We start from the raw sequence: 25,076 nt of genomic DNA, 5'->3' as shown, positions 1-25,076 counted from the left end.
ATTCACCTTGCTAAAACGCTGCCTTTATCACATCATTTCCACTCGAAACCTCTGTCATCCCAGGTCATTCCAGCCTTCTAGACCCACAGTAGCTGGCTTCAGCTTCCTTGTCCAGCCTTTCCTTCCTAAGCTGTAGGAAAAGCTGTTCCTTATCATAGAGCTTTGCTTGCTCTGCTTCTGAGCCATCTGTTGTCTCCTGCTGTCTGTCAAGTGGAATACTACGCTTTTAAAACTATGTCAAGACTTATCTCTTCCATAAGCCTTCCTTGCTGTACCAGGTTTGATAGAATATAGCATGGGAACCCCCAGATATTGGTGGCTTAAGCAAGAGTGAGCTTTATTTCTTATCTAAATGAAGTCCAGGCATTCCTGGGCTGGCATGGGAGCTTTGTGAAGTCATCAGGGTTGTAGGCTCCTTCCAGCTCTGTTTCACTGTCCCTAGGGAGTGGCCCTTGTCCTCATGGTCCAGGATGGCTGCCAGAGCTTTAGCCATCACGTCTGTGTTGCAGCAGCAGGATGGAGGCAGCACCAAAGCAGAGTACTCAGTTAAAAGGAGAGGTTCAGTTAATAAGGAAGGAGAAGAGAGCATGTTTTGGGCTGGCAATCAGCCATCTCTGCCCCACCCCCTCAGGAGCCCAGCCTGCACTTTGAAGCCCCAGGAATGACCAAGCACCTCTGTGTGTGGGACCCTGAATTCCCAGCTGCAGGGGACACAGGCATGGGTCAGGCACAGCCCCTGCCATGCAGGAACCACATCGCTTAGCATTGCACTCACTTACATCCTGTCCTGCTGCAGAACACAGTGGGGTGGGCAAGGAGAGGTCCCGAGGGAGTGAGACAGCGCTGAGTTTAAATGCTGGTTGCAAGTTACTGCTGGGTGACCGTGGGTAATCCCCCTCACCTCTCAGGGCTTCCAAGCCTCCTGTAAACTGAGAGTGAAATACCCACCTCCCATGTGCCAGTGAGGATTAAATGCACGATGCTGTACCACACTCAGCCCAGGGCTGCTGTGTTGGTTATTATGGGTCCAGTCTCACAGTGCCGTTCTGCTCTGCTGACTTCTGGGGAAATCAACACAACGAGTGGGCCCCAGAGCACCTCGCCATGACTTGGCACTGACAGGACCCTGCGGTCATCTCCTCCCTCCTTTTTGGGGTGGCCGGCCCCCTGCAGCGGCCTGGGGGGCTCACCTGCCTCTGTTGGTACACCCTCAGAGGCTCAGCAGTGTGGCTTCTTTGTGGTGTTTCTCTTGTGCTGTCGCTGTGTCATCACTCAGATGTTAACCACTCAGAAAGCCCTTCCTTGAACCCTTTTTCTAAAGCAGCCCCCACCCCAGGCCTCGTGATCTTTCCCATCACCTTGTTGGGGGCACCTATTCATTTGTTCATTCATTCATTCATTCAACAGATGTTACTGAGCATGCAGCCCCTGTTAGGTGCCTGCGAACAGCAGGAACAGAACAGAGTCCCTGCCCTCACGGAACTTACAGGGTGGGGTTGCGGGGGGAAGTTGGGAGGTCGACTTCAAATAAACGAGAGCGGGAGTCAGGTTGTGATAAGTTGCAGAGAGAGAAGTAAGGCTGGAGGAGGACACGGAGTGTGTAGGGGTGGGGAGGGTTGGCAGAGGTGGTCAGGGACAGTCCCATGGATACGCTGCATTTGAACCGGGGCCGAAGGAAGTGAGAGGTGAACTGTTGGAACGTCTGGAACGGAAAGCTCTAGTCAGAACTGCACATGAGAGGGCTCGGGCAGGGGTGTGCTCCACACATTTGAGAAAACATCCTGTTCCCCCTCCTGGAATATAATGTCCACGAGGGCAGGGGTACTACTTAGCTCCTTCGTCTGACCTAGTGTAGCCTCCTGCGTATGGAAGGCATGGAACAGTGGAGACGTCCATCACTGTCAGATTCTTAGCACAGTTCCTGGCACCTTCTAGGCTCTCAATAAATATTTGTAGTTGACTGATTGATGGCTCTATTAATTAAACCCAAGAAATCCTAGAAGAGTTCTCAGCCATCTGTCCCTCTTCTGTCAAACCCCCGCCTCCTCAGGGCGTGAGGCTGGGTTGCTCAGTCTCCAGATGACAAGTCAGGAATAAAAGGGAGCCATGTGCATTCCATGCTTAAAAGCGATTGTTGGCTTCCAGGAGGAATGTGTGCTGAGTTCTAGGGGTGACTAGACAGATGTTAAAGCTCTTGGCGCACACTAGGAAATTTCCAGTTTCTTTTACTGCAAGAGCATAACAGTGAGTGTCCTTGAAAAGATAGTAGCTCAGCTTGTAGTTGGGGCTGGAAAGAAGCCTGAGTGTCAAGACCTCGATGCTGGCTGTCTCACTGATGAAGCTGATGACAGACAGGTGACACTGAAATGCAGGTTCTCCAGCTTGTCATGGCAGCGGGCACCTGGCACCCAGAATGAAACTTCTGAATATGGTATGACAGTCTGGGAAAGAGGTGATCAGAGAAATGTGTCCTGAAATGAGAGACTCTTTGAAAACATAGGCTGACATGTTATTCCATAGGATTTAGAGAACAGTGGTGTTTTACCAAACTCACTTAACAGTGGAACTCTTTTAAATTATAGTATGTTCATGAAAGAACAGTAGTAGTTTGCGTACCAGTGCATGTTTCTCATGGAAAACTTTACTCATGGATCTAGAGAATAATTTTGTATAGTATTATTGTATCATATACAATAAACTCTGGATTATTTCACAGGTATGTGTTGAAATGATAAGGCAAAGTCCACAACATAGGCCATGGGTCATCATATAGATGAAACACACTGATACATGGATGATTTGTAATTGCTATGGGGGCCTCAACGCACAGATGAAAGTTCCAGCTTTGGGCATCAGTAGTTCTCATGATTTTCTGACTGTTCTCTGTTCCCATGGGCCATTTTTAAAAGACATAATTACATTTTTTTGCAATTTAAAAAAACTGATATAATTCACATACTCTAAAATTCACCCCTTTAAAATACACGGTTCAGTGGTTTTTAATATTCACAATGTGGTTCAGTCATGACCACTAATTCCAGAACATTTCATCGGCCCAAAAAGAAACCCCATACCTATAAGCAGTCATTCCCCATTCTCCCTTCTCCTCAGCCCTGGCAAACACTAATCTGCTTTGTGTCTCTGTAAATTTGCTTATCCTGAACATTTCATAAAAGGACTCCTTCACTGTGACCTTTTGCGTCTGGCTTCTTTTACTTGCCATAATGTTTTTAAGGTTCATGTTGTAACATGTCAGTACTTCATCCCTTTTTATGGTTGAATAATATTCCATTGTATGGATATACCACATTTTATTTATCCATTCATTAGTTGATGGACATTTGGGTTGTTTCTGCTTTTTGGCTATTAGGAATAATTCACTGTGAATATTCATTTACAAGTTTTTGTGTGGATATAGTTTTCAGATCTCTTGGGTTTATACCTAGGAGTGAAATGGCTGGGTCATGTGGTAACTCTTGTTAACCTTTTGAGGAACTGCCAGACGGTTTTCTGAAGTAGCTGCGCCATTTTACATTCCCACCGACAGTGTATGAGGGTTCTGATTTCTCCACATCCTCACCAGAATGTGTCTGTCTTTTTGACTATAGCCATCCTACTGGGTATGAAGTAGCATCTCATTGGGGTTTCGATTTGCACTTCCCCAATGATTAATGATGAAATAATTACATACTGATAAGGTCAACTGCATAAGTGTATTTGGTATTTTTCTTACATATTTACCAAAATGCATTTTACAAGAAAAACCAGGTATCTTGACTCCCTCCTCCTCATCCTGAAAGATGTTGTAACATCTCTGGAAACACCTATATTCTGAAGAACACGGTTTGGAAATTTCTGATGTGTACAGTAATGTTATGCCTAAAACCAATGAGGGGGTGTTACTAGTATGAAGATTTGAGTAGGAGAATAACTAACCACATTTGTTCAGCACTGCAGAGCTTATAAAAACGCTTTCACAAACGTCTCATTGGAGCATCAGTGTGATGGTGAAGGAACCCCCAAGGCTGAGAGATCTGGGACTGACCTGAGCTCCACACTAGGGCTGGAGCCGGCCTCCTAATCTGTATCATCCCCCTGCCCAGCTGCCCCAAATAAATACAGTATGAACAGACTGTGCCTGCCGCCAGCGCAGCTTCAGTCTCACTGGGCTTCACGGGGCATCGCAGAATCACCAAGCATTGGAGAAGGAAGGAAACAACCTCTGGGCGTGGCATCCTCCCAGTGACAGACCTCAGGCAGAGAGGACAGAGACTTAGTGCCACACAGAGCTGGGCCCGCCCTTGTTCTCTTTGAGTGTCAGCGTTACCAGCAGCCTTGGTCCCTTTTGGAAGGGTGGATGAGAGCTGGCTTACCTTAACCCCCACAGCAGAGCAGGCAGGATGTGGGGCCCGTGCAGCCGGGGCTCACGTCCCTGTGTCCCCACGGATCTCTGGCTGGGGGTGGGCGAGCACCACCCTGACCTCCAGGAGGCCAAACCCCTGCCGGTTCCTCAGGGCTAGTTTTCCAGCTGCCCTGTGCTTGAGACGGACCAGGGAGTTGCTATTGGCGGAGATGTATTCCCCAGATGGGCACCAGGTGGTGTGTCCTCTGCTTGAGGGCGTGCGCTGGAAGGAGCTCCAGGGCTGGAATCAGCGCGCGGGGCTCCCCGGCCAGGAGAAGGAGGAGCTGCGGGAGTGCAGCTCACGCTGGACCGCCGGGCTCCCCTGCGGGTCACCGCGCCCTCTCTGAGACGGGCAGTAGTGGGGAGGGCGGGAGCTTGCCCTCCTGCTCCCGGGCCAGGGTCACCTCCCCGGCCTACGAGCCGCGTGCGGCGCTCCGCGCGGCCGCTGGGGGGCGCTGCTGCACCGCGTTTGCGCGGCCGGAGCCAGGCGCTGGGTGCTCGGGCCGCGCTGCTTCTCCCACCACCGGAACCTCGCGCGCACGCGGAGCTGTTCTTGTTCTTTCTCGACGAACGTTCTCCCCCCTCCCTCCCTCCCCGCCCCCCGTGTTTTACAAGGGAAGACTGAAGTGAAAGGGAGTCTGCGTGGTGATTGTGGGCGGTCATTTCCTTCCTGCGCCCGCTGTACACCTGCTTTGATGAGGCCCTTTGAAAAAGGTGGATGAAAAAGAAGCTGCGATCCTGGCTGGAGAAGCCTGCAGTGCTTCGCCGCGGCACAGTCGGAGGGAAGAGTGAGGATGGGGGCGGAGTGTGTCCCTGCGCAGCTGAGCCTGCTCGCCCCTCCTTGGTCCCAGCCCCGTGACCTCACCCGGCGCCGCCCCCGGGCCTCGCAGCTTCCCAGGGCGCATCCTTTCCCCTCAATCTGGGGTCCCGTCGCACCTAGCACGGGCCCTCCGGGTGCAGGGAGGCGGGCTTCCGCTTAGAAAGGGAAAGCGTGTCTCTTGGAGCTGCGTGAGGGGAGAGCCCCTCTCGCCCGCGGTGAGCTCGGTTTGCGCTCCATCTGGGGCCCCAGATGTCCTGGCACTTGGTGGAAAGTTGGACAAGTGGCCCGAGTCTCCGAGAGGCAGGCATGGCGGGGAGGGGCGCGTTCATCCCAGTGCAGGTCCTGGCTCTGGTCCTGGTTGCCTGACTGCGTGGAGTCTCTGCATCCTTAGCTGTCAGATGGGCTCGGATTCCCCCCTCATGGGGCACGTCACAGCGGTGAATGTGAGCATCCCCAGTCCGTGCTTGGCGGAGGGAGGCCGCTAGAGGTGAGGAGGAGCCCGCCGGCCGCTGGAGGGGTCGAGAACGGGGGCTTCCTGCATCTCCCACACCTGCAGAATGCCGTCTGGGGTACCTGGCAGGACCTGGGAGGGACTCCCTGCTTCCCTTCCTCACACCTTTCCCTGTCCACGGCTCTTTCCTTTGGCCTCTGCCACTCACAATGGCCTGTAGGTTGCTGAGGACCCATCAGGGTGACCAGGACATCACCAGCCTCGGCCCCCCCCCCCCCCCCGCCCCGCTTCCTCAGACCATAGGGCCCTTTACTAGGGACCCTGGCCCCAAGAGGCAAGTTTGTGATCCAGTCTCTATGTGCTCCTGTCCCTGTGTGCTCCCGTCTCTGTTCCAGGTGCCTGTTCTGAGCAGCAGAGCCAGGGCCTGTCAGCTGGCACAAAGCCTGCTGTTAAGTTAATGTTTTTTAAATTAAAGCCATTTGTTTTATTTATTGGGGTAATTACTGTTAAGCAGCCCCGATTAAGTGATCCTCCTGCTGGTGGGACGGAGTGTCCCAGAGGCTGGCCTCTGTTGCCCTGCTCTGGTTCTCCAGCCTTGGAAGCACCCCTGTGCTCCCTCACCTCCTCTTCCTCTCCACCCTGGAGCTGTCCACCAGCAGAGCTGTCCTGTCTGCCAAGGGGTGGCCCCAGGGTAGGAGCGCATGACTTCGAGCCTGAGACTTGGGCTCAAATGCAGTCTGTGACATTTGGGAACAGCGTGGCCTTGGATGTAACCCCTCTGAGCCTCCAGCCCCTCACCTATGCCTCTGAGCCTCAGTTTCTCATCTGTAAGATGGGTAGGGACCTTCCAGCCCTGAGGAATATTCCATCACTCTCTCACTGGCGTGTGGAGACTGGGTGCTGGGAAGTTGTAAAGCACTTGTCCTTTCCAGACCTTTCCGGAATGGAGGGTGAGAGATTGGAGGGGTCTCGAAGCCAGTAGTCCCTGGAATGGCTCTGACCAAGTCCTCCTTGCTGACTCTCCTTCCCCCCTCTGGGAGATGTTGATTCGTTTCTCGGCCTCAGTCCCAAGCCAGGCTGCACCTCGGGGTGAAGGGGGCGACGTGCAGAATCACCCAAGCTCTCTCAGGTGTTAGCCATCATCGTCAATGATAGCAACGGTTGCCACCATTTAAGTGACAGGCACGATGCCAGCTTCTACCTTCATTCTCTTATTTGATCCTTGGAGCAGTCAGTCCAGCGAGGAGGGAGGGATTCTCCCCCAGGAAGAGGTTTCACAGATGAGCATCCTGAGCGCAAAGCAGCTGTAGCAGCTTCCTCAGAGCCACACAGCTACGAGGTGGCTGAGCCAGGGTAGGAACCCGGTTTTTCTGACTCCTCAACACTGTGCCTTGATGCCTGTAATGTCTGTTTATTTTGTGGTTCGTTCTAGTCCCTCCAAACAGGGAACGGCGCTGTGAGAGCTAGGCTCCCCCGAGTAGGATTCCCACACTGCCCCCGTGCCCAGTGCTCTCTGGGGCCTTACGCACATGTCCTATTGCCCTTGTCAGCAGGTCGAGGGCCCGCTGTGTGGCTTGGGGCATGCATGGGGCAGATCTTTTATTCCTCCTCAAGGTTATTCCCTGGAGAGCCAGCTGGGGGCCTTGCTTTAGTGTGTGGAATCTTAGAGGACCCTCATTGGGCAGCAAGTCATAGCAGGTCAGCATTGGAGGGAACTGGAAAGGTCATGTAGTCCAGTCCCTTCATGCTACCTGCAAGAAAATGGGGGCTCAGAAAGGCCAAGCGACTTGCTCAAGGCCACACAGCTTGTCAGTGGACAAGGGACCTGGGGCCTAGGTCTCCTGCCCTCAGTGTGTCCCTGCCTGCTGTCCTTGTTGTTTGTGTCTGAAGCCAGTTCTGAGTTGTGCTGGCTCTCTGTGCACTTCTTTGTCCTCTGTTTTTGTTCCCAGCCTGACACATTTTTCGGATCTCACCTGTGATTGCCCTGCAGTCGCCTGTGTTTTGTGTACATTGAATGGCTTTGCTTCACACCCCACTGAGCAGCTGCCCCAGAATGAAGCTGAGTAGGCGTCCTCAGGTGCAGGCCCCAAGCCGTTCTGAAAGGCGCCCACTGCCCGTTTGCCTGGCCCTACGCAGCCCACTCCGGGCCTCCTGGGGGCTGAGCCTGTGTGTGAGTGTGTGTGTGTGTGTGTGGAGGGGATTGTATGTGTGACGGGGGTTGGTGTAAGGACTCCCACTGCTGCTTTGGCCTAGGTCTGAACATCAGCCCCAGTCCTGCTGTGTCTGTTACAAGGATTTCTGGGTAGTGGGCTCCCCATTATGTGAGCTGATCTACATGACACACAGTAGGGGCCCTGGATGCCTCTTTTTCTGCTGGTTCAAAGTCCAACTAGCTTGTCTTTAAGGTGCCGCTCATGCACCCCTCCTGGAGAGTCCACTCTCTCTGAAGACCTATTGCCTTGATCGCTCTCTCTGATGCCTCTGTTTTCCCCTGCTCTGTCTGCAGTGGTGGTGAAGCTGCCAGATGGGAGGCCTCCAGGGTAGCGTCCAGGTCTGATCTCTCTCCGTCCCGGTGCAGCCTGGTGTAGGGGTGGGCTCATGTCTCTTGAATGAGTATGGTATTAACTGCAGGGGGCCTGGGTCAGATTCCAGGTCTGCCTCATCCCTCTGGGAGGCGATGGGTGGTTGTTTGCCTTCTCTGAAATCCTTCCTCATCTGTAGAAGGGGTGCAATAATATCACCCACCTCAAAACCTTGTGGAGATGAAGTTAAATGAATTACTGTGTCTAAAGGACTTGTTTGTGCCCAGCACGTACCAGGTGTCTGCTGTGGACCTCAGGCCCGGCTGCCCCATCCCCCGTGAAGGTTGTCCAGGTCTGTTCTGCCTTCCCGCAGCAGGCCCCTCTCTGGGTCCACCCCTACAGTACCATCTCATGGCCCTGCCCCGCCGGTCTGCACCTGCTCATCCTGTGTCACAGGTCAGCTCCTAGTATAGGTGGCCACGCCTGAGCCGGCTGCATGGATGCTTAGGTTTGTCTTATCAAATAAAAGAGTAGGTTTGGCACAGAGACCCCTGGCCCACATACTTTCTTATATCCTGTGTACGAGCTGAGTAAGAGTGAGGTGGTGACTGAGCCTGGAGGGATCAGCTGAGCAGCATTACGCCCTGTGGTCCCCAGTTTTCTCACAGTGGAAAAGCAACAAGCTTTCAGCTCAAGGGAATGGCTCCTGGGAAGGACACGGTAACTTGGAAATACCCAGTAGGGAAGTGGGCCTGCGCCTTGTGGTTGGCAGGGCGAGACGCTTGTTATTTCAGCTGCTGACTACTTGTTTTAAGGTAAGTTTAACCTGTGGTCAGTGTGGGGTGGGACTTTGGTCCTGAGTCCCTGGGGATGGTACACTGGAAAACTGGCAAGGCTTGGTCAGTCACTGCTGACCTCTGAGTCATGGCCAGAATCTCGGGTCTCTGATTGCCCATTCAGGGTCCAGCTGTGCCTGTGGCCCACTCAGCCAGGAGGGGGCTGATGGGTAGGGCATATGGGGTGCCCTCTGGGAGCATGGTCACACGCTGCCCAGCCTCAGGTGCACTGGCCACCCTGCAGTCCATAATGGAAGGTGCTCCCTAGTGTGAGCTGATGGCGGGCGCCCCTGTGACTTGTCTGAGAGCACCCTTTCTTCCATGTGTTCCAGTTTAAAACTCAGCATAGCTAGTGACTCCCTTCACCAGTGCAGAGCCAACAGCTAAATAGTTAATCGAGTCTGGTGAGTAGTATTTGCAGAGGATTTAAGATGTTACGTGGGTTTGTTCCCTTGACTTGTCTGTTCTTTAGACTCACTGAGCAGCTTTTGCTTTAATCAGAAACGTGAGCAACTGAAGTTATTTCCTGATATGGCTCTCTCAGAGTTGCAAGACTTTTAGAGCAAATGCAAAATGAAAACATTCTCTTTACCTAAGGCGAAGGCTCTGTCTCAGGCAGCTGGCTTTGGGAGATGAAATACGACCTTGCTGCTTAACCTCCTGGTTTCTGGAGCTGTTGACTTTTGAGCCCTTTTCTGTGACATGTGCGGCATCTGGAATTGATTTATGGAAATCTTTGGGGGATTCGTTATAACCTGGAAATATGAAAGGGAATTCTCGCTGCCCCATGAGCCCCCGGGCCATGGATGGGCATGTAAAGGCGGGAGGAGAAAGTGCTTAAGAGTGGGCAGGTGGGAGCACCAACTGGACCCCACTGAGAGCCCTTTGTGACCTACCTCCAAGAGAGTAGAAAACTATAAATGTAGTTCTAACGAGCCGTCTTCATTTCTCCTTGTTCCCCTGAGCCTTGTCCACGTGCAGGCGTTCTTTGGTGCAGCAGGGGAATCTGGTCCCCTGCCCGTTCCGCTTGGTATGGGACCCGCACGTGATGGTGTCTCTCATGGACATTCTCCCGTCTTTCTGTCTTGTCTTCTGCTTGTTGTTTGTGCGGCTGTAGTGTAAGTGATCATCATATTTCTTTGGTAAGCCATTCTGTGAGTTTCTGATTTTTCATACTGTAAGTAAACCACAGAGAACTTCTCTGTTGTGTATGGTTTTTCCTTTTGAATTGTGCCCAGGAACACTTGCTTGACTTTTCACCAGGAGCTCTTCCCAGTCCCTTATGGTCCTGTACCCACAAATGAATGTGTCAAAGTCAGACCCTGCAGGAATGCTCCTCAGTGCTCACTCTTGGCTTTCTATTGTAAAGAGTTTTGCCAGCAAATTTACATTGCCCGGCTCTGATTTCTCTTCTTTTATGTAGTATTTTATTTAAAAAAAATTTTAGTGTTTCATTTTTTATACATTAAATTATGAAGCATCAAAATATAGAAAAATTCAAGAAAAATGTAATAGATACCTGTTTTCCTACTATATATGTTAAATAGGGACTAACATTTTGTTGAGTTTGTTTCAAATTCTTTTTTTAAAAAAATCAAATGTTGTAGATATAGCTGAAGCCCATCCCTACGTCTTCCCCATCCCACCCCCTCCCAGGTGTTCCTTGTCACACCCAAGAAGGTGGTGTACTTTGTGGAATTTGTGTTTTTGTACTTTTACCACCTATATGTGTTTATATATACACGTACGTACATACATAAATATGTATGTTATTCCTTTGTGTATTTTAAACAGTTAAATAAATGCTCTTATTATATATCCTTTTGATATTTCTCTTTTTACTCGACATTACGTTTTTGAGATTTATCCACGTTGATACATGTAGGTCTTGTTTGGTCATTTTAACTGCTGTGTAGGATTTTGTTATGGGCAGACCTGTTTATCCATTTTCCCTCTGAGAAATGGCTAGGTTGTTCCCACTTTTTTGTTGTTGCAAACGCCGCTACCATGAAGGTCCAGCCAGACGTCTGTGTACACAGACATACTTGGGTTTCTCCAGGTTCCCTACCTGGAAGGGCATTTCCTGCCCCGTGAGCCCCCTGGGCCATGGATGAGCGTGTACCCATCTGGGAGCATGTGCATCTTTCCAAGATCCTGCTGAGCTCTTCTCCAGCCGCCGGTCCCACTGTGTGCTCCGTGTCCTCCGGAGGAGCCCGCGGGGTAGACCCCCTTTCCTTGCTGTGGGTCCCACTGCCGTCATGTCAGGAGGTGGAAACCTGAGAGCAGCTTTGGGAATGGGACAGGAGGGAAACCGAGGGCAGACTTGAGTGTCCCTTAGCGCTACTCCAAAATTCCTGGCTGTGGAGACTGGGGCCGCCTTCCCCGGCATCTTCAGAATCTCTGTGGAGGAGGGTGAGAGGAAGGTGCCTGCAGCTGAGGGCGGTGTGGCCTTTGCTGAGTCTTGGCCGACTGCTGCAATGCTGTCGAGGAGGCAGGGCCTGGCTCCCCCAGTGACCTGCCGTGTAACCTGGGATAGCTCCATCCCCCCTCGCTGGGCCTCCGTTTCCCTGTCTGCATCATGAGGGTTAACCTGTTGACAATGAGTGACCTGTCTGGCCTCTTGGCTCTCCCCATGTTGCTCCCCGACTTTGATTTTTGTAATTGGCAACGTGGTCTCCACTTTCTAGCTGCGGCTCCTTGCCCTGAGTCTCTGGAGGCCGGCAGGTCCAAGTGGGGGTGGGGGCTGCCTTGCAGGACGGCAGTGGCCTGGTGCTCCCCATGAGCGTCCCCTCAGTGAATGGTCTGTGCGTTCATATGCCTTGAGGGAAGGGCCTCAGATCCTGGGGGCGGGACGCCGAAGCAGATTCATGCTGACAGAGGGGACTCCAAGGGCTGCTGCTGGCCCAGGGGACACTCGCGAAAGCCAGAGCAAAGGAGCACTGCTTTCTTTTCAGGTTCGTGTAGCCATGTCCAGTATGGCTGCGGTGTGAACTGGTCACGGAGCCAGTATTTACTGTGTGCTTAGTAGGTGCCAGCACCGTCCTAGGGCGTTCACGCTCACTGGGTGGATCAGGGAACAGAAGAGACAGAGCACGTGGAAAGCCTCTGCCTTTGTGGAGTTTCCGTTCTGCAGGAAGAAGATTAAATGAGCTAATAGTATTTGTCTGCTTTGCTGCTTGGGATGCAGTGATGTTTGTGCTCAGAAAGGGTTGGGTTTCATTTCATCACTTTGTTGTTCTGTGGTAAGCAATGAGTCAACTGTACGGTGTCCTAGGAGGTGAGTTATACAGTGTTAGCAGGGTAAGAGGCAGCAGAAGTTTGGGGTGTCGTGATTTTTAACTGGATAGGAATGGACACCGTCACTTGAAGGTGGCATTTGAGCAGAGGCGTAAAGGGTGAAGAAGTTGGCCAGGCAGCTCCTGAGAGAGCATTTGGGTGATGGGGTCAGCCAAGCTGAGGCTGGGGTGGGTGAGGACTGCCTGGTGTGTTTGAGGAGCAGCAAGGCCAGCGCAGAACATGTGGGGAAGGGTGTCTGACCCAGCGGGAGGAGGGCGGGTCCCAGCCCTGGTCCCTCTGAGGAGTCTGGCTGTGACTGACTGGCAGGAGGAGCCTCTTCTGTGTTTTGAGTAGGGAAGGGTCACTCTGGCCACTGTGTGGAGGACAGAATGAAGGGGACACCCGTTGGGAGGCCAAAGTGCCAGCCCAGGGGAAAGAGGACAATGGCCTGAGCAGGGGGGAGCCGTTGGGGTGGGGAGGAGTGGGAGATTCAAGACCCATCCATGAAAAGGGGAAGCACAAGGTTTTCTACATTAGAGTTTATTCAGACACGGACTTGTGGCCTCAAAAGGGCTGTAAACAGCAGCTGCCCCTTTGACAGAGCTCGGGTTTGTAGTGTCCACGCTCAGTTGGGATCTGCCCTTCCATGAAGGAAGAAAAGAAGAAGAAAGGTGGAATGAGGGCAGTCTCTAGTGACTGGGAGGTTGTTCGTATTCTGGAATCGGAAAGGCCCGGGCTCAAATCTGGGCCTTGGCCGTTCACTGAGTCACCTTGGACAGGTGACTTCACCTCTCCTGCTACAGCTGCCTCCTCTATAAAGAGCACGGTCATGGCCAGGATCGGATGAGCTCCTGGTTGTTTACGTTGCTGCCTGACATGTTTCGTTTCATTTCTTTGTGGTCCTAGGATGAGCAGATGCCAGTGCCTGGCGTGGTGGGGCTTAGAGAAGTGCTGGGTCTCCAGTTATCACCCAGGGAGTCTGTCTGAGCTTGAGGTTGCACGAAGGGACTTAGTGGGGAGGACTCAGGAGATCTGGTTCTGACGTCAGCTGTGTGTAACCTTGAGGGAGGCAGGGACTCTGTCTGTGCACATCTCCTGGCTGCCGGGGCTGTGCTTGGCATTTTAAACACGTCATCTCACCCACAAAGGGAGGCGACGGACAGGAGCAGTCCTGTTAAAGTCTGGTCGTTGACTGTTTCCTTCCCTGTTCTTGACAATATCCTAGAACTGCCTGCAGCATTACCACTTGATGTGTGTTTTAAACTGACTCACCCTGTTTTTTTTCTTTTTCCTTAGCCTCTCCTTAGGTAACATCTGTGAAATCATAGTTCTAAAGTGTTTTTTACTAACATTTCTAGTAGTCTACATATCAAAGTAAGTCCCTAAGTATTAAAATAGAATGGGTGGTCTGTGTGCCTCTTAGAAGTCCCTTTTGTACCCCTCTGGAGGTGTGTACCACATCTTGGGGAGCACTGGACGAGGAGGTTTCGTGAAACCTGGGAGAGTGGGCAGCCTCTGGAAATGATGGAGGCTGCCCTGAGGTCTGATTGGTCTGAGCTCAGCAGAGTGCTCTGGTGCATCGATCCATCTGGGTCCCCATCCCAGAGAGCCAGGAGGGGAGTGGGGCTTGTGGGGACTGAGGCTCAGCCATGCACAAGACGATGGGTAGGAGGTGGAATGTGAGGCAGGCCCCCCCGGCTGAGGCCACCTTTCTGCCTGTCTGATGAAGCAGGAAGATGACTAAGTGCATCCCTTTGGGTGTCACTTGTGGTCACACCGCAAGGTTCTTTGGGAAGTCATAGGTCATGGGAGATTACCACACAAAAAAGAACAAATCAAGGAATCTGGTGAAGAAGACTCAGCAGACCTACAAGCAGTCAACTTCCTGGTGAGTAGGTAGACTGGGGCAGCTTGTCCTCTGATTCCACAATGAAATCCCTCTCAACGACCGTCTCTCCTCCTTTCCCTGCTCTCCTTCGCTCTCAGACCTTTTCTTATCTTTTGGGGTGGAAAACATTATTTTGTAGCAAACTGGCTCCTACTGTCAGGAAAATTTAGCATTAAATGTAAAAAACCAAAACCTTGTAATTTTTAAAAGAGATGTATTGGGGAATGATTATACCCACTCTGTAAAGGTTATTTGCTTTAAAAAGAGATCACCAAATGTATTCTTTAGTGAGTGCTAGAAAAAGGTAGGGAGTGACTGAGGGCATTTGTTTTTAAGAATGACGGCTCAGTGTTGAGTGATGGGGATCCAGGGGCTGGAGGCCAGAGCAGCAGGTGGTGAGTGGCGAGGTGAAGCTGTGGGGCTGAGGGAGTTGGAGGGACTGTGCTATAGAATTATGGATCGATACTTATGGAACCCCTCTGCTATGTCAAGAATATCTGGAAGGCACGGGGCCACAGTGTGATATCACCGTTAGCTGGTCATTAACACTTACAGAGGCTAGAAGATGGCACAGACCTGTTTTTTCTGCCCCCACTTTTCCCTTGAAGTCGCCTTATGATTCGTTGATAATCAGCCTTATTGAGGAGCATCTGGGCCACCCCCTCTGTCTCTCTGCTTCTCTCAATGTGTTCGTCTTGTCTCAGATTCTTCCTTGCCCTCCAGGGACGTGGCTGTGGCTCCTTCCCGGTGATTTGCCATAGTTCCTGGTGGTCATCCTGGAAACTCACTTGGAAGGCTCAGGTGTTCGAAGGTCTACAGAGCAGAGCACCTACAAGACCCACCAACTGTTTTCTTGCTTATTCTCTTATACACAATATCTGTACATCAGTATGCTAACAAGGTCTTCATCTCTGTATCCATTTGCCAAAGACCCTCTTACCACTGGAGGTGAGGAGGATGGGAACAGAGCGAGGAGGAAGAAAAGTTGGTGCAGCCACACTGGGCGCACAGAGGGCACTGGGTCCAGCTCCTTAGCCTGGGGCCTCCTCCCTTCCGGTTGTGATGGGCTGTTCTTCCTTGACGGCTCTGTTAGGGGCACCTGAGTCAACAGAGAACTGAGGTTTTGAAAGGGAAAAGGGGTTTATCTTTGCCATTTATCCTGTCTCCATTACAGGCAAGAAAATGAAACATGGTGGGAACACGAGTGGGGACAGAGGGAGGAGCTGGAGAGAAGGCCCTGGCAGTGTGTGAGGTTGTGTAATCCCCTCCCCACCCCCACCAGGGCAGATGCCTATGGAGCCTTCAGCTGCTCTTCGGATGAAAGGAGTCTGGACCTTTGCCACCTTGGTCCTCTCCTTTGCACACGCTCTGGAAGTTTGCCCACAGCCTTCCTGCAGTGTGATTTCCAGAGCTGAAACCAACCAGTACCCTGAGGCGGTCTGACTGGCACGGAGTAGAGTGGGGCCATCGTCACCACCCTGCTCAAAGTCCCCATATGGGGGCCACCTGCACTAGAATCATGGGGGGTGGTTTTAATTAAATGAAGATTCCCGAACCTCACCCCAGACTCTGACTCAGAATGTCTGGGGTCAGGACCCAGGAGTCTGCATTTTTACGAGACTCCTCGGTGAGAGCCTGTGCACAGTGAAGCTGGAAACCCTCGGATCCAAGCCACCCCCCTAGCAGTACGGCTGGAGCTCACAGGCTTGCTGGACACACGTCTCCTGTCGATGTGGTTCAGCCCTCAGTCACCCACCATCCAGGTGCCAGGCCCGTCTCTCTTACGTTATGTTTCCCCCTTGTCCTACCCTGGTCACATCAAGGTTTTGGAAGACTGGAATACAGCCCCTCTCTGCTGAAATGCTGGGGATTTTGTAGGGGTCCCAGAACGTTAACTGCAGATCTAGTTATCTGGAAAGCACTGATGGTGCAGGTGGGGGTGAGGGTGGAGAGGGAGCCAGACAAGGTGCTTGGTAGTGGCTGGATGCCCTGCAGTGAGGACGGTGGGGGGCCCTGTAGCTTTTGAGCTGTTAGTAAAGTGGGTCATGAGCATAGGTGTTGGAAATTGCTTTGGAAATTAGATGGGCAGGCTTCATTTTTCCTCTTCAGCTGCTTGTGGTTCTGCCTGACAAAATGGAATTAAATCTGGGACATCTTGCAGAAGTGATAAAAGTCGCATTAGGGAGGGGCCCAACCTGTGGATTTATATTTTCATTTTCTCAGAAAAACTGTACATCAATGATAATTTTTAGCTTTTTCATTGAAAACTAACAAATTCAGAGCATTTTTCATTTATCCTGGGAGATCTTTGTTTTTAAAGAGAGTTAAAGTTATTGGTGGGGGGGCAACAGGCAGCCACTGATAACAGAGTATTTTTAGGACTTGATAATGATTAAAAAAAGAGATCAATAGATCTGTTACTCTACCCATCTGTCAATCAATCATCTATCTATTGCTCCCCAGTCCAGGAAGACTTCATTCAAGGAAGCACCTTTGAGATAATTTCAGACGTAAAATTAAACAATGGAGCATAGTTATTCTAAAGCAACTTGTAGGTTAGGAATACAGTGTATTAGGCAACAGCTCCTATGACAAAGTGAGATATTACAGCCCAGCCCTACTGGACATTCTGACCAGCAGGTTAAAGGTGAGAAGAAGACCCAGTTTCCTGAAGGTTTAGAATGAGTCCCATGCGGAAGAAATTCCTCTCCTTTGGGGAGGGGCTAGAGTGAAGCTGGGGAAGCACATGACACACCTGGGGGAGATCCTGGGGTCAGGAAGGAGCCTCTGCCTTCTCCCGTCCTCCCAGGAACAGGCCCTGTGGGACCACTGCTGTGTCCTGGAGCAGGTTGTTGGGTTACCCGTTACTCTGGGTGCTTTCCTCTGCCCATTCACTTGCTCATTCCTTCCTACAGCAAGCACTTGCTGAGCTTCCACTGTATGTGAAACACGGCCAAGAGCTGGACGCGTAGTGGTGAGCAAGACAGACTAGGTCCCTCCTTCATGGTGCCTTCCAGGCTGGTTGGAGCCTGGGGAGAGACAGACAATACATGAGAGGACCCTTGAAAATATAACTTGTCAGGTGATAAGTGCTATGGAGAAAATAAATCTGGTAATGGAATAGCCAGGACTGGGTGTGTGTGTGTGTGTGTGTGTGTGTGTGTGTGTGTTTGTGTTTGTGTGTGTGTGTATGTTGAGGATGGGGTAGCTACTTTTTTGATCGGAGAAGATCTCAGGAGGTGATGGTTAAATTGACACCTGAATGGCTAGAAGGATCTAGGCATGTGAGCACTCTGGGAGAGGCTTCTGAACAGAGACGACAGTCAGTGCAAAGGCCCTCAGGTGTAACAGGTGTTTGGCATGTTTGTGGGATTGGAAGATTGCCAGTCTGTTAGCAGATTTTTCTTTCCTTCATAGAAATATGCCTTCACATTCATAGTGCAAGTCAATGAGAAAAATTTTTTTCCAGAAAAGCATTTTTCCTCCAGCTCTTTTTGGAATTGATTACTAAGATCACACAGATTAGGAATGTATTTGTGGGAGCTGACCAGCCTGTGTTGGGGCTCCCTTGTGCCCACTCACTGCCCTCAGAGCAAGTCACTGTCTGATACTCATTCTCCAGTTTGTCCTGAAGGATGCTATGGGGTGGGGGGGGGCGAGGGTGAAATGGGAGACCTACCCCCGCTCCAAGAAGGCACAACAGCTCCTCTTTGGGAAGGTGCCAAGTACTTGTCGATTCCCTGAAAGACCTGTCCTGATTCTTGAACTCAAGGACGGCTCTTCTCCCATCTTCCCTGGTATCCTCCCAGGCTGGAGAGGCCTGAGAGCAGGGGTCTGGCACAGGGACATGTTATTTCTAATTGTGAGGCAGATGTCCTTACTTAGTGACTTTTCTGATATTAAGATGTCTTCAATTCAGAATTGTGTTTAATCGACCTACTGGTTTGGACGGTTTTAGTAACGTTAGAAGCTTGGTTTGCAAATAGGTACTCCATGCTGAGCAGGAAGAGTAAGGAAGGAACCTTCTGGTTGGGCACTGGGCAGCCCTGGCAGAGGCGGGACCCGGGGTGCGGGCTGAGTGTAGCAGGAGGGAGGACCCGGGACCACCTTTCCTCCCAGGCCGAGCACCGCAGAGCAGCGGGTTATTGCCGTGTAGTATCTTGGACTATTCATTACACAATGTATTCTTTTGTCAAATCTAGGTGTCCTTCTATGGGGAAGGCTTTTTGTTGGACAGGGTGATATGTCAGTTGTCCTTACTGAGCTCCTCCTCATTCCTCATAAAAGCCCTGTGAGACAGCCACTGTGATTCTTTCCCATTTTATAGATGAGGCAGAGTTGAAGTACTGTTTTGACCAGGGTTGCCAGGTGACTAAGTGGTGGAGTTTGCATCTGAACCCAGAACTGCCCACCCCATGCCTGGGCTTGGCTCTCAGGAGGCACTGACTCCCCATCACAGGCGTGAGTCCAGCCCAAGCTGGTGCTCGCAGAGCTGAGGTGATAGCTCCAGGGGAGGGGAGTTTGCCAGCCCCCTGGCGGACATTACTGTTGATGCTCTTTTGCCGAGTCCTGGTGTTGCTGCAGAAGCCTTCCTACCCGGTGCTCCGGGCGGCCCCTCGGGGCAGGTGGAACCCCATTTGGTGTTCCCGCAGTACAAGGATTCCAGCATATGGCGGGGTGCGCCTGGAGTGTTAGATATGGATAGGTTTCCCAGAGCTTTGTGCTGTCACTCTTCTTTCCAACAGCTCTTCCAGGGACAGTCTCTGGCTGAGCGTGGGGAGGGGACGTCACCCTCCTGCGGCACTGCTATTGGTGGCGGGAGGAGCTGCTGTTCCTCAAGCAGGCCTGGGTGTTTCCTGGAAACCTGGCATCTCCCTGTGCACAGGGCTGGTCCCCGCCACCTCCCTTCTTGGCTCCAAGAGCATGGCGTGACCTGACTCCAGTGGGGTATGCCAAGTGGTAAATGAGTTTTCTCCACCAAGCTGGACTAAGGCTTGGCATGGCTTTATGTCCCCAGTGGAGCAGTGGTCTGGCTCTTCAGGCCTGTCTGTGCCAACGAGCCCAGGGCCAGGCTGGCAAAGATGTCTGTCCTGCCTGGCACCAGGCCCTGCTGTTCTAGTTGCTTTGGCCTCCCCATTTTGGAAGTGTTGCGAATGTGCTGTGCATGGTGGATACGAGACAAGCTTCCCCTCTCCCCTCGCCCAAAATCTCTTGTATTACACAGTGCTCTCTCAGTGACATGCTGTATTTTGAATAACAAAGTACAGCGTGAGAACACCTTAGCCTGGAACAACCTCAGTCATTACTGAATTGGGGTGTTTCTGGAAGTTACTTGACAGGATTCATTAAAAATAAAAGGAGGCAAAGAAATTTAACACAGATTTAGCCATTATCTCTGGGGTTTTGATCTCATAATTATAAGCAAGTTCCAGGAATTATAAGCGCTATTCCAGAGCTAGGAGACTGTCCCCGGAGTGTTGATGTAAGAAAGCCTTTTAAAGATCACTAATAAAAGGAAGACACTAAATGGCTCATGATTATAGGCTGATGGAAAAACCAACTGCCTTAATGATATGAACATGGGTTTTGGGGGTTGGGATACCATTTCCAATAACAACATCCTATATAAATTCACAAGGAGCCGTGTCCAGAACATCTCAAATGGATGATGTGTTCTGGAAAACTGCTGTGCGTGACTCAGCTTGACTCGGGTTGATAAAGGCATTAACATTGAGGCTGCACATGAAGGGTTTGAAAAAGAAATCATTTTTTAAGGTGGGTAGGGGAAAATAGTATTTAATAATAAAATGTTTAATTTTAAATATGTATATAAATTAATTAATAAAAGTTACAAACAGTGATTTGACTTTTTAATTGACATCCCTAAAAATCATGTAGTCAAGTTGGGATAAGCCATTGTTTTGGATCTTCTTGTTGACCACCTGCCTTCAATATGAGAGTCGCCTTGTATTATATTCCTGGTTTTCTAGATTCTATGATAATTCTTCCTGCAGCCCCCGAGGTGGGGAATGTGAAAAGGAGGAAGAACAGAGGGAGGGGTGGCATTTTCTCTGACCATTTCCCTCTCTTTCCATCACTCTTGCTTCACTGCCTCCTGCCTGGCACTGACCCTGGGCTGGGGGCTTCAGAACCTGCCAGACCCCGACCCTGCCCTCGGAGACCACAGGGTGCGAAATGGTTGTAGACATGGGGAGGCCTGGATGTTTTGATCACACTTGCAGTGTCTGTGGTTTGCTTCTTGCTGCATAAAGTGTACTCCATGGAACATATTAATTTATCTTTTAGGAGATTTATTATATGAAATATTCATTGCAGCAGGCTTCACCGTACTGCATTTGGAACAACGTACTCAGTACAGTTTGTCCTCATAAATCTATCAATGCTGATGGGATGTAATTGTCTCCTGTGAAGCTTTGGGGTGGGGTGGGGACCCGGGAGGGGGAGAAGCTGGCTGCTGGGGCAGGCCCTGCTCTGTGTGTGTGTGTGTGTGTGTGTGTGTGTGTGTGTGTTGGGTTGTACATATCCATTCCCTATCTTTTTAATGATTATAGAGCCTTCCATTTCTGAGAGAGCCCTCTTGTCAGCTTCCAGTTTCTTGTCAAATTCCAGCTTCTGGCAGTGGTTGGGATGTGTAATGAGGCTCAGAGAGAAAGGCTGCCTCCTGAGTGAAGACTGATCTGTGAGGAGAGGGGATTCAGGGGTCTGAGGAGGGAGATGGAGTGGGGGGCAGGGGCCTGAGTGTGGATGCTAACACTTAGGAGTAAGTGCAGTGTGGCCATTCCATGTTAGGTGCTTTGTCTGCTTGTCCTGAGGAGTCCTAACAGCCACTAGGAGAGGGAGGCATTATCATTCCTGGACATCCATGAAGAAACTGAGGCTCAGGGAGGGTTAGTAACTTACCCAGAGTGCAGTTCATTTAGTTCATCAAACCTATACTGATGCCTGTCACGTGGCCAGGGGCTGGGCACAGGGCAGTCACAGCCTCCAGCCTCAAGGAGTGCCCCACCCGGCGGACTAGAAACAAAGACCCGGAGAGGAGTCAGACAGGGAAGCAGAGCCTCCTTCCACGTGATACAGGGTGCATGGGACAGTGTGATGAATGGTGGGAGGCTGTGCACAGCCTGGAGTGAGAGTCCATCTACCAGGCGGATGGGGGCTGGGAGGGAGGGGCGAGGCTGGGAGACGGGGTTCCCACGGTGCCACAAAGAGCAGATACAAATATATAAGGACATAGGACACCAAGGTGTGGCGGACAGAGTGGGGACTGCCTAGTTCAGTTCTGCCCGGTCCCCGGAGGAAGGGAGGGCAGGAGGGGCACCCAGAGCCACTAGTGTGGGGTCTCATAAGCCTTGCTGGGGAGTTTGGACAGTAACCGAGGGCAGTGAGGGGCCGTCACAGGAAAGAGAGAAATGAATTTGTAAATTGGGAAGATTACTCGAGAGGCACAACAGAAGCTGGTTTGGAGGGGGATGAGGCAGGAAGTGGGGAAACCTGTCAGAATTTGCGATGCCTGTGCAGCCAGGAAGCCGCGGGCAGAGGGTGAGGGGAGAATGTGGGGTGCAGGAGGTGAAAGACGAAATTCAGCATCTGTGTCGGGAAACTGCAGAACTGGTCTGGATTCCACACCTCAGGGTGACAGGTCACAGAAAAGAAAACGTCAAAGAAGAAAAGCAGTCAGAAATAGGGTAAAGGAATATAATCCATTAGAAAAGAAATGTCAAGAAATTTTAAAAAGACTTTTACAAAGAGATGAAAGATTTAAAGAGTTACAGTTAGGCAGTGTGAGCACTAACACAATATAAAAGTTTTTCTACGTTTAATAGTGTTTTAGAAATTTAAGTAGACCCACAGACAAAAGCAAACACACTCGTGAGGTAAGAGAAAAACAGGTTTCTGGCCAAAATCCGAACCTAAAGAAGGGAAAAGCAGACAGAGGGCACTTGACCGCCCCTGCAGGGCTGCGAAGGGGATCTGGGGGTGCAGGCTGGGGTGACACCAGGAGACTAGAAGGAACTGGGCAGAGTGAAAGCAAGGAAAAGAGAGAACGGAGCCACCCAACTTGAGAACTTTTTGGGTACCGCCCACACCTGTCATTTTTCCTGCTGGCAGGGCCACTGACATTGTCCCCGAGCTGGTCAGGGTGTCCGCATGGCTTCTCCTCTCTGTTGGCACCCTCCCTGTTCAGGTAGGTTCTTGGTCCTGAGGTTGTTACTGTGCTGGCTGTGCAGCGTGTGGCAGCCTTGCAGGCTTGTCCGTTCTGTCAGCTGCCAGGAAAGAGGGAGGTGGAAGGGGTCATCAGCAGATCTCTTGTGAGGGTTGAAGATGGAGGAAGAGGAACATCTGGGCTCTGGCTTGGGCTGCATTTATTGAGTGCCTCTTGTGAGTGGTGGAATGTTCTAGATGTTGCAGGGCACAGGGAGAAACAGGGAAAAGTTGCAGGACTATGTGAGCAGAATGTCTGGTAATTTGATATCCTGGGGCTACATGTGGGCTGGACTTATAGTCTGGACTAATATCGAACAAGGAAACCAGCTCTTTAGGGTCCTGTTAGTTCTCTCGTCTACTGTAATCACTGGTCGTGCTGATGTCTTCCTCCTCTGCTGGTTGCTATTGAGAAAGAGGATGCATTTACAGTGGAAAGAGCCTGGGACGTGGAATCTGGAGACAGGGTTCAAGTTCTGGCTCTGCCATTTATTAGCTAGGTGACCTCGGGCAGGTGTAACCTCTGTGAGCATCTGCTCTCTCAGTTGTAATTTGGAGCTGTAACAGTGGTGGCTGCCTCCCTGAAGCCCCAGGTTGCCACGGGGATCAGCGTGTGTGTGTGAGGGTGTGTCATAAACTGCAGGGCTCTCTTCAGCAGCTGTGACATCTTTAGACTTAAGTGTTCTGGGGAAAGTGGTGCCTCACAGCGTCTCCAGGGTGTCTGGGACACTCAAGAAATGCTGTTGAGTTGATGGATGAGTTTACTTAGGCAGTAGGCATTTCCCGGGTCCCGTTTTCCAGTGGCCAGACCCTCTTACTATTCACCCTGTTGGTTAAGGGAGGTGTAGCATCTGACTAGCCCATGGAACACGTGTAGTGGCCACCAGGAACACCCATGCCGGGGCCCGTGCCAGCTGCCCAGACTTGCTGAGGGTCCTGATTTCAGGATGAGACTCTTTAGCATGGTTTCCAGCCACTGGGCACAGAGCTACCTTCAAGGAGGCTCAGTTTGAAGCTCAGAAGCAGAAGGCAGACTGACTTCTCCCATTCCTGTCCTCACTCCCACTCCTCTTCCTCAGCACCCCCACATGTATGCCTGCACACCCCTCCCACACGGCGTCCCCGTCCCCACAGCCAGCCTCTGCAGACTCCAACTGTTCCCTGTTTTCTTAACCCTCACTTGGGACCCTGCTCGTGGACCCCGAGAGGCACTGTCTGTCTCCCCAGCATGAGCCCACATGTGTGCTGGGTGTGCAGACCCGGTTCGCTCACTCCTGCCGTCTCCTCGCACCCTGCTGCAGGTTGTCTTCCACGATGTCGCTGTGCTGACGGACAAGCTCTTCCCCGTCGTGGAGGCCATGCAGAAGCACTTCAGTGCCGGCTCAGGGACCTACTACAGCGACTCCATCTTCTTCCTCTCGGTCGCCATGCATCAGATCATGCCCAAAGGTAACCTGGACTGCCAGGGGCAGCAGCCCCTGCTATTTGACCTTTGTGTCCATTTCCTTGGCTCCAGTTCTGCCAGTGCCCTGCATCAGGGAGAACAGCTCCACTGAAACAAGAGGGAGAGGGCAAGGGGCCGGCACACCCTTTGTATAACAGAGCTTCCTGCACAGAGACTCAAGGGCAGAGCCCTGGGTTGCACAGCTCCTGGGCCCATTCACAAGGACACAGTGTGAGTTGTGCAGTGTGGTGTCCCTGGCATCTGGGCTCCAGGCCTGACTCTGCTTCTTGTACACACCTGTCTCTGGGACTCAGTGTTTCCATCTGTAAAATGGCAGGTTGAACAAGATGACCCTCCATCCAAATCTGTGATCCTTTTCTTTCTAGTTTGAACCTGTATTTGTCTGACTTTAAAATATCAAATCTAGGTGTGAGAGGTGAAGATTATGACTGAATAGGACTATTTTTGAAACTCTGACGCACAATTAAAGTATTTTCCGGGCTTTGGTCCCTCCAAGGCAGAAGAGATGTGATCGTCTGGTTGAGACAGGTCTGCCTTGTATGGAAGTGCTGGCAGGTCATCCTTGGTCTAGAAGTCTTGGGGACAGGGTCTCATTCGTGGGGTGCCCCAGGCTTCTGGGTTCTTCTCCTCCAGATGGTCCTTGATTGATTCTGGAGCCCTAGATATTGCCCCCTAATTTCTGGCCATGGTGAACCATGACCTGAGCCTTTTAGGGCAGAGGTGGGGAGTTCCAGGGTCTTGGGGTAGCAGCTATCTGAACCATGACTGGTTGAGTTCCCCACAGTTTCCAGAGCAGGCAGAACTCGATAGCCTAGGGGACAGCCAGGGCATCTGGTGGGGGCCTGCTGCTCCAGCCCAGCAGACGTGAAAGAGGGGTCAGGAGTGGGGCTGGCCCCGTGGCCGAGTGGTTAAGTTCGTGCGCTCCGCTGTAGGTGGCCCAGCGTTTTGTTGGTTTGAATCCTGGGCGCGGACATGGCACTGTCCATCAAACCACGCTGAGGCAGTGTCACATGCCACAGCTAGAAAGACTCACAACGAAGAATATACAACTATGTGCCAGAGGGCTTTGGCGAGAAAAAGGAAAAAATAAAATCTTTAAAAAAAAAAAAAAAAAAAGAGGTGTCAGGAGCACCACTGTTTGAAGGGACTGGTGAAGCAGGAGTTCAGGAGCTGGAGGCTGAAGCTGGCTTCCC

General features: G+C 51.4%; 1 protein-coding gene across 1 annotated transcript in view; it reads left to right on the top strand.

The window, feature by feature from the left end:
- The window catches only part of XXYLT1 (xyloside xylosyltransferase 1), a 170,736-nt gene that overhangs the window by 4,733 nt on the left and 140,927 nt on the right, over positions 1–25,076 (top strand). The window contains exon 2 of the mRNA XM_023623530.2: positions 23,720–23,867. Within this exon, the coding sequence (XP_023479298.2) occupies positions 23,720–23,867 (148 nt within the window). The remainder of the gene's footprint in view (positions 1–23,719; positions 23,868–25,076) is intronic.

This window comes from Equus caballus, chromosome 19 (genome assembly GCF_041296265.1).
Source record: "Equus caballus isolate H_3958 breed thoroughbred chromosome 19, TB-T2T, whole genome shotgun sequence".
NCBI lineage: Eukaryota > Metazoa > Chordata > Mammalia > Perissodactyla > Equidae > Equus > Equus caballus.
The sequence above is the reverse complement of the archived record's forward strand: the minus strand, read 5'-3'. Positions and strand labels throughout refer to the sequence as shown.